This window comes from Canis lupus, chromosome 7 (assembly GCF_011100685.1).
Source record: "Canis lupus familiaris isolate Mischka breed German Shepherd chromosome 7, alternate assembly UU_Cfam_GSD_1.0, whole genome shotgun sequence".
Classification (NCBI taxonomy): domain Eukaryota; kingdom Metazoa; phylum Chordata; class Mammalia; order Carnivora; family Canidae; genus Canis; species Canis lupus.
Window position 1 is genome coordinate 78955236 of NC_049228.1, and position 12649 is coordinate 78967884.

The window sequence follows — 12649 nt, forward strand, 5'->3', positions numbered from 1 at the left end:
TCCTTTTGTTTCAATAGAGTTGTGTGTTTGTAGCACTGAATGCTCTAGTGTTTGTGTTAAGCTTCTAAAGACAGAAAACCGTGTTACTATTGGTACTCCTTCATCAGCATTGCTTTTAAGATGAACTTGAATTTTCTTAGGGTGTTTCTCAATGATCAACTCTGCATAGAACTGACATAAATATCTTTGTTGAACAAAAAATTTTTTAAGATTATCATTTATTTTAGAGTATCTGCATGTGAGCAGAGCATTGGGGAGGAACAGGAGGAGAGAATCTCAAGCAGACTCTGTTGGGTGTGAGCCCAATGTGGGGCTCAATCCCACAACCCCGAGATCATGACCTGGGCTGAAACCAAGAGTCAGATGTTTAACTGAGCCACCCAGGCACCCCAAACAAAAATCCTTAAGATTTTTTTTTGGGGTCCCCATCATCTAGCATAGTTTTTTTTGTAAACTGTCATAGATGATCTGTGTGGTGATGCAGGTGTTGAAGATAGAGACCCAACAGACAGGCGGGACGCCATAGATTGATTACCCCATTAGTGAGTAGATTGCATTCTACTGACACCCGCATATGTGGGTGATTTGTCACTAGAGAAGGAAACGATGGGGGACTTAATGATGTGTTCAGAAATGCGGTGTCCTTCCCACGGTGCCTTAGCCAGATGTCCCCTCCCTCCTGCCAGCCTGTGTTGGGGGCCTTAGCATGTGCTGTTCCCACCTCTTCTCTCTCCAGGAGAGCCTGCTGCGGGCCAACAGTCGACCCTGTCCGAGACTGTGTTCTACGGCCCCTTTCCTGTGGACGAGCAGGGGAGGACCGTACAGGGCAGAGACTGCCAAATCCGGTTTCACAGGCAGTAGATCGCAGAGCCCCAGGGGGCTCCCTTGCTGGGTGCAGCATTTTTGGATCAGTGTCTATGGTGGTCCTTGCTGGGGTCTGGTCTGCACACGGTCGGGTGCTGGCTGCCCAGCCAGGCCCTGCATGCGACAGCAACCGTTTCAAGTCTTAGGTTCTGGTTGGGGGGACAAGGGTGTGCAGAATGCTGGGGAGGCATGTAAACTGCTTGTGAATCTGTGGTGAATGCTGGGCCAGCAAGGTGGTCAGGGAATAGCTGCCAAAGAACCATGTTCCAGTGGAGGCTGTCCTGAGCCAACTAGTGCTCAGAGCACCTGCTTTGCATCCAGTCCTCCCCACGTTATAGCTGGGTTTGGTCACTGGGAGTGCAGTGTGGTGGCTGTGCTGTCCCAGCATGGCCCATCGGGAATCCAGGCATGCAGCTAGGAGCCTGTGTTTGAGGATGGGCTGGGCATCTCGTTAGCTCACTCTGGGCATTGATCTTGCCTTCTCTAAACTTTAGTTTTATTCTCTTTCAGGTGGGTGACTGGCACCCTATAGTCTTATGAGTCCTAAGCATAGCAGGCATTGCTGAACTTGCTGCACACTGTCCGAATGTGACGGACAGAGGCAGTGATTAGTTGCACCAAGGAGCAGCAGTCCAAGAGCTGCCAGAGGCAAGTGTGGTTGGAGTTGAGAGCAAATAAAAGAGAAAAAGTTTGAGGTGGAAAAGCTTTAGGTGACTACGAAGTAGGAGGGGATGGAGAAGCCCCGTGTGGATGGATATGAGGAGCAGAGGGAACAGTGAGCATGGTGAGGCTGGGGCCTTGGGCTGGAGGCCCCCCCAGAAGCCGGGAGAGCAGGGGTCCAGTGCGGGCATTCGGTCATGCGAGGGGGACATGCTGAGGCAGGTAGGGGCGGATGTCTGTGGGTTGCCCTCACCTGTGTCAGTGGCGGAGCTGGCCGGACAAAGCAACAGAGAGGGAGGCAGATGGTGGGAGGTGAGGCGATAGAATGAGCTGACATGCAGCTGCAGGGTGGGCGAGCGGCATGCTTCCTGGGTTTGTGGCTGTGGGCAGTGGGGACGGTGGAGCTACCTGTGCCTGGAGCCCCGGGGGCCAGGGTGGAGGGGTGCTGGCCCTGTGTGAGCTCTCAGCTCAGGGGCTGAATGGGTGGCTATGGCTGCCAAAGCACAGGTGCCACCCAGGCCACAATGGGCCACCCCAGAGCTGCGCTGGGGCTGCTGGGTCAGCTGGGACAGTGGCCCGGGGAGCCTTCCATGTGCTTGTCGCTGACTGGGAGACCATGGGTGACAGGTCGCTCTCCACAGGAAACCCAGACAACATTTCAGTGGGTTTCTTCCAGTTTCCATGACATCTCTCCGGCCGATCAGTGGGGCTCTCCTTTAGTGGAACCACCCCAGGTGCCTAAATAGCCGCCTGCTGCCTCTGCCCTCCTGAGGGGGGGCGTCCGGGAGGGGGGTATGGATGGACCCAGCTCTGAGCCCGAGGCCTGCAGTGGTTTGGTGGGAAATATTCACAGGAGGTGCCTTAGCAATACTTGTGCCTCCATGATATCCAAGACGGATATCTGGTATGAAATAGGGGAGCAGCTGTGTGTGAGCATATGTGTGTGTGCGCATGTCTGTGTGTGTAGTGTCCCTATTCAGCCTGGGTGCGGTAGGATGGCTTGGTGCCTGAGGATCCTGTGCTCTTGCCTGAGGCACAGCCCTGCAGGGATTTTTCCTGTTGGGGGTGACGCATACGCCCCTGAAGACAGCCTCGACCTTAACAGCTGGGTAGGAAAGCCCTTGGCCATTGTTTTCTTTTTCTTTTTTTTCTTTTATTTATTTTTTAAAAGATTTTATTTATCCATGAGAGACACACATAGAGAGGCAGAGGGGAAAGCAGGCTCCACGCAGGGAGCCCAACGTGGGACTTGATCCCAGGTCTCCAGGATCACACCCTTGGCCGAAGGTGGCACTAAACCACCGAGCCACCCAGGCTGTCCTGTTTTCTTTTTCTAAGGGGAATTACACTGGGCTTAGGAGAAAAATTCATTAAAAGGCGAATTGACCCAAGTTGCAAACTGAGTCCGATCTATAATCGGGCTGATTGGATGGAGCTGTATTTGGATTGTGTTTCTAAAGGATACTGGGTAGAATTGCATGCTAATGAATAACCCCAAGCAACCCAAATTTGAAAGGGAGAGCTTTGCCCTACCCATACTTCCCATTAGTGCTTCCGCAGTAAACGCCTCCAATGTCCGGGGCGGAGGAGACCGGCGGGGATCCCAAGTCACAGCCTGTCCTCTTGAGGTGGAGAGAGGCCCAGAGAAAAGAAGTGACCAGAAGTCACTGGGGTGAATGACCAGGGCTGATAGCATAAGCACCGGGGTGGGGGTAGGGGGGTGCTGCCTTTGGACCAGCTCGTTTGGGCTTGGTGTTTGGGCTGCAATGAGCAGTTTGCTGTTTTGAGTGGGGAGAAACCTGGTGAGAGCTGTGCTTTCGGCGGTCGGGCAGGCACGTGGGGGCAGGTCAGAGAGCTGGGCACCTACCTTAAGGTGGCCATGAAGATGAGTGGGAGTGTAGTTGGGCATCACAGTCCTGCGGCACCCGGCTGGGATAACTGAGGGTCAAAGAAGTGGGCGACCTTGCCCAAGGTCAGCTAGCTAATCGCTGCAACTGAGGTTCAAGTGTGTTTTTAATGCCCATATTTTGAGTTTTGGTGGTTTGAATTGGAAGCAGAGCTACTGTCCATAGAAGGAGTCTGTGCTGTTCTATGTCATCCCTAAGGCCAGTTTCTGGGCCATTACCACATGGAGTGTGTGCGCGCAGCATGGGCCTGGCCCGGGAGTGAGTTGTGTATGCAGAAATGCAGGGTGCTACAGAATAATCTGCGATCAGACCTATTTTAGAAAGGTCTAAGTTAGGGAGGGGGTCAAAAGGTGCTTGTTGGTCTGAGGAGAGGCTATTTTACCTGACTGTGGCCTACACGTCAGTGTCACATCTGATATCCACTAGGTTTGGCAGCAGTTAGCTCTGACGGCCATTGCCTGACCTTCCCGTGCTCAAGAGCCCTGACTGTAAAGATCAGTCACACCTTGGGTGTATCTATAACTGCCCTTACGGTCTTGGCCACCGAACCGCATTTCCATCAGCACATCAGAGCTGGCCTCCACGTCCTGCCGCCTCGTTACTGCTCCTTCGTTCCTTCTCCGTCATGGAAGCCAACCACTCTTCTGGAGTTCCTGCCCCCTCACCCTTACAACAGCCTGCTTGCTCTGCAGACTCAGGAGCTGCTTTGTTTCTGAAGCCCGGTGCTGGACTTTGCAGTCATTTCCCAGTGATGCATGGGACAGTCCCCATCTCAACGCTGTGGGTGAAACGTGACATGTGTCATGGGTCTGTGCTGTATGTATAGCAACTGTACCCCACTCCCGTGTCCTCAGGGTCTATCTCGCCATGTGTGTTCTACTGCAGGGAGCCAGATGACACTGACCCCCCCCCACCCCCCACCGCACTGATTCATTCTCTCCTGCCCCTGACCCCTGGTGTTGCTCCCAGAGAGCCCTACCCAGTTCTTTGGACCGTCTGTGCCTCTCCTTCCCCTGTGACCCTCTGCTGAGGAGTCAGGCTCAGATGCATCCTGTGCTCATCCATTGATTTTAGGCTAAACATATAGACTTGAAGCAGAACTTCAAGCCTGAGGCTGTGGCCAGCTCCTGAAATTCCGTTCCCTACTGAGGTAATGGGGCATGTTCTGAAGCTGGCATCAGGCTCGGGTCTGTTTCCCAGGTCCACGGGCCAGGTCTAGAAGTGCAGCTGGTTATTCTCTTGGTCACCTAGGAGGGTTGTGCTTCTGAAATGTTTTCTAGGGAGCTGATTATGAAGTATTAAGAGATGGCAACCGTCATCATCCCCACGGTCTGCTGGGTGACCTACAACTCTAATAAGCGAACCTGGGAAGACAAGCATCACCCACAGACTTCTGATGACCACTGTTATCCTAGAACCACAAGGGCTCTCAGCTACTTCTTATCCCTACACATACGCAGTAGGATTTACATAAGTATTCAGGTAACTGGTGCAGAGCCAGTTTGGAAGATCCACTGGTTTTCCCCCATCTTCTCAATGGCGTGCAGTAGCCACCTCTGTTTAATCAGATCCGTCCCCCGTGTGATGATGACAGTCTGTGTGAGCCAAGACAACCTTGAACAGGGACTCTGGGTTAGGGCTGCTTTAGCCCAGCTCCCACAGCCGAGTCTACCTGGTGCTCCCAGCCCAGACCCTTCCTGTCTTTCTAGTCCTTCCCTAGTTGACATCAGTGTGATCTCGCTGCTTTCCCACTTCTCGGCTGTCAGCCCAGATCGAAAGCAGAGCCAGCCTCATTCCCCTGTGCTGATAAGCTACAGTCTACCTATATTGATGATTAGCGGCGGGTGGGGTGGAGTGGCAGGGGTGGGGTGGGGGCAGCCTGTGGTGGCTTCATCCAGCTGTGGTCTGTCTGCCCAGGAAGCTGCAGGAGCTGGTGTTAAACACAGCAGGCTGGTGCCGGGGGGCCTTTGCTTTAAATCTCTTTCCATGCTCCTGGGCTTTCTCATCAGGAAGTGGGGGGCTTGTTAGTCCCTAGGAGCATATACTTCGTGCCATGTACTATTAGGGAGACTGGAGACAGAGCAGAGAGCCTGCCTTCCAGGCAGTGGATCTGTGGGCTGGACGTAGGTGGCTAGCTGCAGCCCTTACCAGCAATTAATTCATCAGCCAAACCTGTGGCCCACACATGTGTTCTTGCTCTGTGCTCGACCCTCTGTGTTCCTTAGTGGCTGGGCTGTGCATTACTTGTCTGTAATTCTGCTATTGTAAAGGGATAAATATAGATGCGTTTTTATCTGGTGTAGAGTATCTTCTTTCTGCCTTCCATTTAGTCTCACTGAAATCCTCTTACTGCAATTGATAGTTGTTTTATCTAATTTCTGATAAACTTGAAGCAAGATCAGTCTGGTGGTTAGTAGCTTGCCTTTCAGGATACATATATGTGAGCAAGAAATTCAAAACGCTGTCTACTGGCATGGCAGGGCTCAAACATAAGGTCTTCATTTTAAAAAAAATTAGAACCCATGCAGGGGCCCAGTGGCACATCACAGAATCAAAGGTGAGAGAATATGTGCCTGAAAGGCTATGCGTGTAAATTCTCAGGATGTGTATGTCTGTGAACCTATGCGTATGTAGAGGAATGGATCAGCGGGTGCTGCTTCCAGAAAAGTGGAATCATGACTAGTGACTGGCTACCTCTCCCTTTCTGAGGGTGCCTAGGAAGGCTGTGTGCCATTTATAAGCCCTTCTCTGAACTCTTTCTCCTGCTTGTGCATCTTTTGCAAGCATGTGAGGGAAGGCAGGCTGGTTTAATGCTGTTCCTCATATTTGTCCTACAAAGAAGGTGAGATGATCTTGATCAGGCTCAGGGCCTTGTCCTTGGAGTCCTTGAAAGGCAACAGAGCCTTTCTACAGCCAACAACTGACCAGTGCTTTTTCCTTTCCAGAGATGAGAAGAACCAGTCCATCATAGTCAGCGGGGAGTCTGGAGCTGGCAAAACTGTGTCAGCCAAGTACGCCATGCGCTATTTTGCCACGGTTGGTGGCTCAGCCAGTGACACCAACATCGAAGAGAAGGTCCTGGCGTCCAGTCCCATCATGGAGGTATAGCCTTCCAAACATACTTGGCCGTTTTTGTTGGAGTCCCTTCCTCTGGCAGCAAGACTGCTGGGTGTCCAGCCCTGTGAGGTTGTCCACAAGGATCCCTAGAAGCAGCTCAGGGGTCATACATGACTGTTTCTGAGAACCTGTTGTCTCCTATTAAGGAAAAAATTCCAAAGGTGCCCCAGAAACCATGGATTTGGGAGTGATCTCACCTGGTAGCACCCTTCGGGTCCCCAGTATCAAGTGGAGTGTCTTTTCCATGTCCCTGGACTCTGCTGAGTGCTCTCCTGAGGGGTGTCCATTCTACCTCCACCTCCACTGCTCTTCCCCTCCTGCTTCCGTTGGGCATCAGCAGATCCGTGCTTCACCCAAACCATGCAGTGCTCTCAAGTCCTGCAGGATCAGGAGGGTGATTGGTATGGGGATGGGAAGCCTTGATAGATTCTTTTCTCTCCTCAGAATATTTGACCATGGGGGGGTGGGGGAGGTAGAGTCAAAAGCTATGTGATGACACAGTCTGTTGATCATCAGAAAGCAGTTCCCTGTGGTGGTAGGAACTGGCCTGGATATTGTTTCTGTATCCTGACTCCCCAGCCTCAGAGCAGTAAGCTCAGGCACAGGGCCAGAGAAGTTCCTCAAAACTTAGATATTGCTGTAACTCAACATGTTTTAAGGTCAGAACTCCATTTCTCTTTGTCTCTCTTTCCTCCTTAAAAACTTAATTCCCATAGAGTGTAGATATCAATGGGTGTGTGGTCCCTGGGCAGCTTTGATTTCTGCCTCTGAAGTGGAGGCCCTTGATGGTTGTCTCGGTTACAGGCTGGTGGGAACTGGACCCCTTCCAGCCCACGGCAGCTCCTTTGTTTTAGGAAGAAGAAATTGAGTTGAGGCCCAAAGGTGCAAGTTAGCATCAGATTTCCCTGCAGTGCCTTGAGCCCTGTTGATTAAGACCTGAGTCCTACGGTGGTTAGTCTAGAGCTGGGGAGAACGAGAACCTGCCTGGGTCCTTCCCGGATGTCCTCTCCCCCTCCTTCCTTTACCAAGTACACAACCGAATACGAGTCTCCATTCATGGGAATTCGTTGTTTCTGGGGGAATAATGTCCTGCCTACACAGTTGGATTATCTGGAGAACTTTGATTCTCTGTTGACTAACAGGACACAATATTTTCATTAACAATTCAACAAAAGCAAGTTTCCATATTTGTCACGTGGGTTGGAAAATGGTTGGTATGGTTGGAGGCATTTTTTAAAAATTTTTATTTATTTATGATAGAGAGAGAGAGAGAGGCAGAGAGGCAGAGGGAGAAGCAGGCTCCATGCACCGGGAGCCCGATGTGGGATTTGATCCCGGGTCTCCAGGATCGCGCCCTGGGCCAAAGGCAGGCGCCAAACCGCTGTGCCACCCAGGGATCCGCTGGTTGGAGGCATTTTTATCCAGCAGATACAAATAAGACTTTTACTCCCTTACAAAGGTTCCTACCCCTGAGCGCATCAGCATCACCTGGAGGGCTTGCTATACCAGATGGCTGGGCCCCATTCCCCCGGGTTTCTGATTCAGAAGGCCTGGGTGGGGGCCCCAAAATCTGCCTTTCTAATAAGTTCCTGGGTGATGATGATCCTGGTGATCTGGGTACCATAGTTTGATAACCATTGACCTACAAAAAAGGTAAGAAGGGCTCCCTGGAAACTATGGAAGGGTAAAAGGGAATAATCCCCCCAGATCCTGCAACTTGCTGATAATTGCTCAACATTTGGGTCTGTTCCTTACAGTTTTTTCACTGAATGTTATAGTAATAAGCCTCATGACCATATCATTGCTGCTTTATTGGCTGCAAACACATTAATATTGTGAGACCTGCAACTAACGGGTAGCCTTTTTGCTCATAGCATTTATTCTCAGCCCAAGCTGGGGACCTGGCCTGGCCTCATTCAGAATGTGATGGTGGACCATGGCCTTGGCCTACCCGGGACCATCTATGCACCCGCATTGAGGCAGCTAAGATTGTACCCTACAAGTGGCATCATGTTTCATTTCAAATGGGAATGAAACCAGGCTTTCAGCCTCTCCTTTGCCCCAGAATTTCAAAACCTAGTTCATTTCTAGGGTAGTAACATTTCAAAGACACAGAGTGCTGCCTCTTTCAGAAATAGAGGAAGTCGTTTTTCTGGGCAAAACAGAAGGGAAGAAACTTGTTACATCACTAGTGCCTGGGCAATGTAATTTTAGTCAAGATGAGAATTTAATGAAGGTAGATCACCACATTATTAAACATGTACAAGACACAGGAAGATTTCTTAATTGTTGTATTGTGGTTAGACACAATACTGACATTTTCAACTATTTTAAATGAACAGCTGAGTGGCATTAAGTACATTCATAGTGTCATGCAACCATCAGCGCCATCCATTTCTAGAACCCTTTCATCATCCCAAACTGTACCTATTAACGAATAACTCTCTAACCTTCCCTGCCAGATGCTGGGAACCTCTATTCTACTTTCCATCTCCATGAATTTTCCTGTTCTAGGGACCCCACATAAGTGGGATCCTACAATATTTGTTCTTTTGTGCCTGGCTTGCTTAATGTTCTCCAAGTTCATCCGCGTTGTAGAATGTAGAAGTACCCTGTTCCTTTTTATGCTTGGATGATACTTTATTGTGTGGATAATACCAGATTTTGGTCATGCGTTCCTCAGTAGCTGACCCACATGGGTTTCCACCTGTGGGCTAGTATGAAAAATGCCACCGGACAGTGGTGTGCAGGCATCTGAGTCTCTGCTTTAGGGATGCTTTTTAAAATGAAAGTGGTCAGGCAGCCCTGGTGGCGCAGTGGTTTAGCGCTGCCTGCAGCTCAGGGCGTGATCCTGGAGACCCTGGATCGAGTCCCATGTCAGGCTCTCTGTATGATGCCTGCTTCTCCCTCTGCCTGTGTCTCTGCCTCTCTCTCTGTCTCTATGAATAAATAAATAAAATCTTAAAAAAAAAAATGACAGTGGTCTAAAATGACCTAACATTTTTCAGTTATCTCTTATGTCCCAGATGGGCTGGTGCACTGCTGGGGACTCAGGGTACTTTGGCAGGGTGAAAGGGGAGAGCAACACTACACGGGATGTGGTTCCATTGCTAAGGCCTAAATGATGAGTGTATGCATGAAGCAGCCTCCTCAAGCATGATGCCACATAAATAAGCGGTGCAGTAGTTTGGGCTCGCAACTTTACAATTCTGCCTTGTGCAAATTGCTGCTTTGGAAAATGTATGGGTAATTCCTTAGGGCTCGTCCTATCCAGTTACCTAATGTAGCCATCATAGAGACTGTCCCTTGAGTTTTTAAAGTGTTCTGTTTGAGAGAAGTCTTGGGTAGAAACATGAAAAGGAAGAATTGTAGCCAGGAAGAACTCTGGGCAGGTTAGGAAGTGTGGCTGGGCTGAGAAAGAGCAGCTTCTCCAGTGCCAGGACCTGACTCTTCACAAGTTTGGGGTCTATGTGGGCTCTCGTATCAGGAAGCCCAGACAGCGGTGTGGCCCCCCCGAGGGTTACAGGCAACCCAAGCCTTCATCAGGGGCCAGCCAGCTCCTGAGGACTCTGCCCCTGTCCAGGGCACAGGATGGCGCCTCCTGACAAAGCAGGCTGCTCTGCTCCTGTGCCTTCTTGTTATTCCTGCAGCCTGGCAACTGTGGCGGCCTCCTGGAGAGGCAGAGCCGAGGACTGTCCAAAGCAGTGGAATCCCCAGCGAGGTGCACTAAGTGGCAGTTGTTTGAATTAAAGGCAACTTGAGGGTGCATCAGGGTGATTTATTCTCAGTGCAGGGCTCTCTGGCCCCACTGTGGGAAGAGCTTGCTAGCAGCCTGGGAGATAGTTGTTCACAAGTCTGCACTGATTAAGAGGATATTGGTAATGAGACTGTCAGAGCAGGGACAGAACCAAGTCTGGACCACACGGGTCACGTGGCTTCTTGAATGAGTGGAGTCTGCACCGCACAGGTTCAGGAGTCAGAGGCTGCCCACCCCCCTGCTCCTGTCCCAGGACAAAGAGGAGACTGGGGGTACAGTGAGCAAAAGCAATGTGAATCAGGACTGGTAACTATGTAGTTCAGGGGAATTTAACTTTTTTCCCTTTAAGCTAAAGAAACAAGGCTGACAACTGTTACCCTCTTCATACAAGAGTCTGTGCCCAGAGTGACTTACTGGGCACGCCTCTTGTCCTGTGTGCCAGCACACACGGGCCAGTCCACATGCCCACCGGCCCTGCCCCTTGGCCCACATCATGTCCCTCCCCACGAGCAGAATTCTACTCACCCTTTGAGACCCTTGTCAATTTACCCTCCTTAAAGCTGTACCCACTGCGCTGGGCACCACTACTCACTCCCTCCTCTGTACTCCCACATGTTGGTAGGTTCCCTGTTGTTGAATAATCCTGATTATACTGAAGTCATTCCAGTCCATTTGCCCTTGCTATGTGTCTACATATGCACAAACAACAAAGAAGGTGGTTCTCTTATGTCCCATAGGAACAGTACATTCTGTCATCTTGCAACTTTTCAGCAGATTTTAAACGTATCCATGAATTGTGCTCTAGTTTACTTCTACCATTTTTTTTTAGTATCCTGTTGTGTGAATGCTACACTTTCCGTTTTCCCCTACTGGTGGGCATTGACATAGATTTCTTCTTTTCATTGCTAAATGCAAGCTGCATCGAGTGTTCGTGTGCTTACCCCACGTGTATGCTTCTGTATCTTCCCAGGTAACATCTAGAAGGGGAGCTGCTGCCCTGATAGGGGTGTGTGTATTTGGTTTTACTAGATGGGCCTAGTGACTTTGCAGAACAGCCATTCCAGTCTCTGTCCTCACATCTTCCTCATTTTGTAGAGTCAGAGCTCTGAGCACAGCCCCTGCAGACTGCCATTTTAATCTGTGGTCCTCTGATGCCCAGTGATGTTATGTTTTCTTAATGTTTATTGGTCATGAGTTTCTGCTGTGAAAGTCCTGCTTGTAGTGTCTACTCATTTTCCAGGTTGTACCCACTTGCATCATTTTTGCTTTTTGTTTCTTGGTCTGTGGGCCTCAGTAAAGTTTAAAACCTGTTTTTGTTATCTATAAAAACTGGACTTGCTTTCCTTATGGATCAAAATGCAAGGGTTTAAAAGATGAAGAGCTGCATGTGGATCCTTAACACACAGAAGTTGGAGGTCCTAGAGCAGAGCTGATGGGCTGGGTAGTAACAGCCTCTTGTCTTTGTCAATGCCATCACATACTTTTAAAGCTCTTGTGGATCTGTCCTTTCACTTCTCAAAGCAGCCTAATGAGGTAAAGAGGACAGATCCTTCAACTGTGGTCTTTAGTAGCTCTAGTGTGTCAGAGTGGTGACCTCTGTGTTCTAACCTTCCCTTCACATTTCCAAGATGACCACGGCCGCTGCAGCCATTGATGGCTGGAAAGAGTCCACTGATCAAGTCCTTACTCTCACTGGCCGTTCTTAAGAGCAAAGGAGGCAGGAAATGAAACTTTGTTTTGTTCTCAGCTCTGCTCATTGTCACCCCAACAGCAGGGAGGTTCTGTGAGCGAGAGGAGAGGAGGAGTGGTGATGCTGCCCACACCTGCCACCGAGAAACCCAGAGGGCCTTCCAGGTTTGCCTACCTCCTGTGTGTTCTTTGCAGGCCATCGGAAATGCCAAAACCACGCGCAATGACAACAGCAGCCGATTTGGAAAGTACATTCAGATTGGCTTTGATAAGAGGTACCACATCATCGGGGCCAACATGAGGACCTACCTGCTGGAAAAATCCAGGGTGGTCTTTCAGGTGAGTGGTCTGAGCTGGGCCTTTTTGTTCTTTGTCCCCCACAAGAGGTGCTTACTTGCTCCCTGACCCATTTCCTGTGCCTGGAGGGTTGTCTCCTCGTTTGGATCTGGAATTGGATACACTTTGTTCTTTTGGATTCCTTTCCTTACATCAAAGTATTCATGTGAATGCTGTGGACATCAGAGCTGAGAAATCTGCCCAGTACTGTTTTGAAGAGGGTAATGATTTTAGATTCAATCAACATCCTTAATGAGCATGCCTGATAAGTACCAGCCTATGGCCGATACGACAGGTACAGCGAAGAAGATTGTCCTGT

The 12649-nt window shown here is 50.1% G+C and overlaps 1 protein-coding gene across 1 annotated transcript in view; it reads left to right on the forward strand.

The window, feature by feature from the left end:
- The window catches only part of MYO5B (myosin VB), a 332931-nt gene that overhangs the window by 191460 nt on the left and 128822 nt on the right, over positions 1–12649 (forward strand). The window contains exons 5-6 of the mRNA XM_038543976.1: positions 6377–6533; positions 12190–12333. Of these exons, the coding sequence (XP_038399904.1) occupies positions 6377–6533; positions 12190–12333 (301 nt within the window). The remainder of the gene's footprint in view (positions 1–6376; positions 6534–12189; positions 12334–12649) is intronic.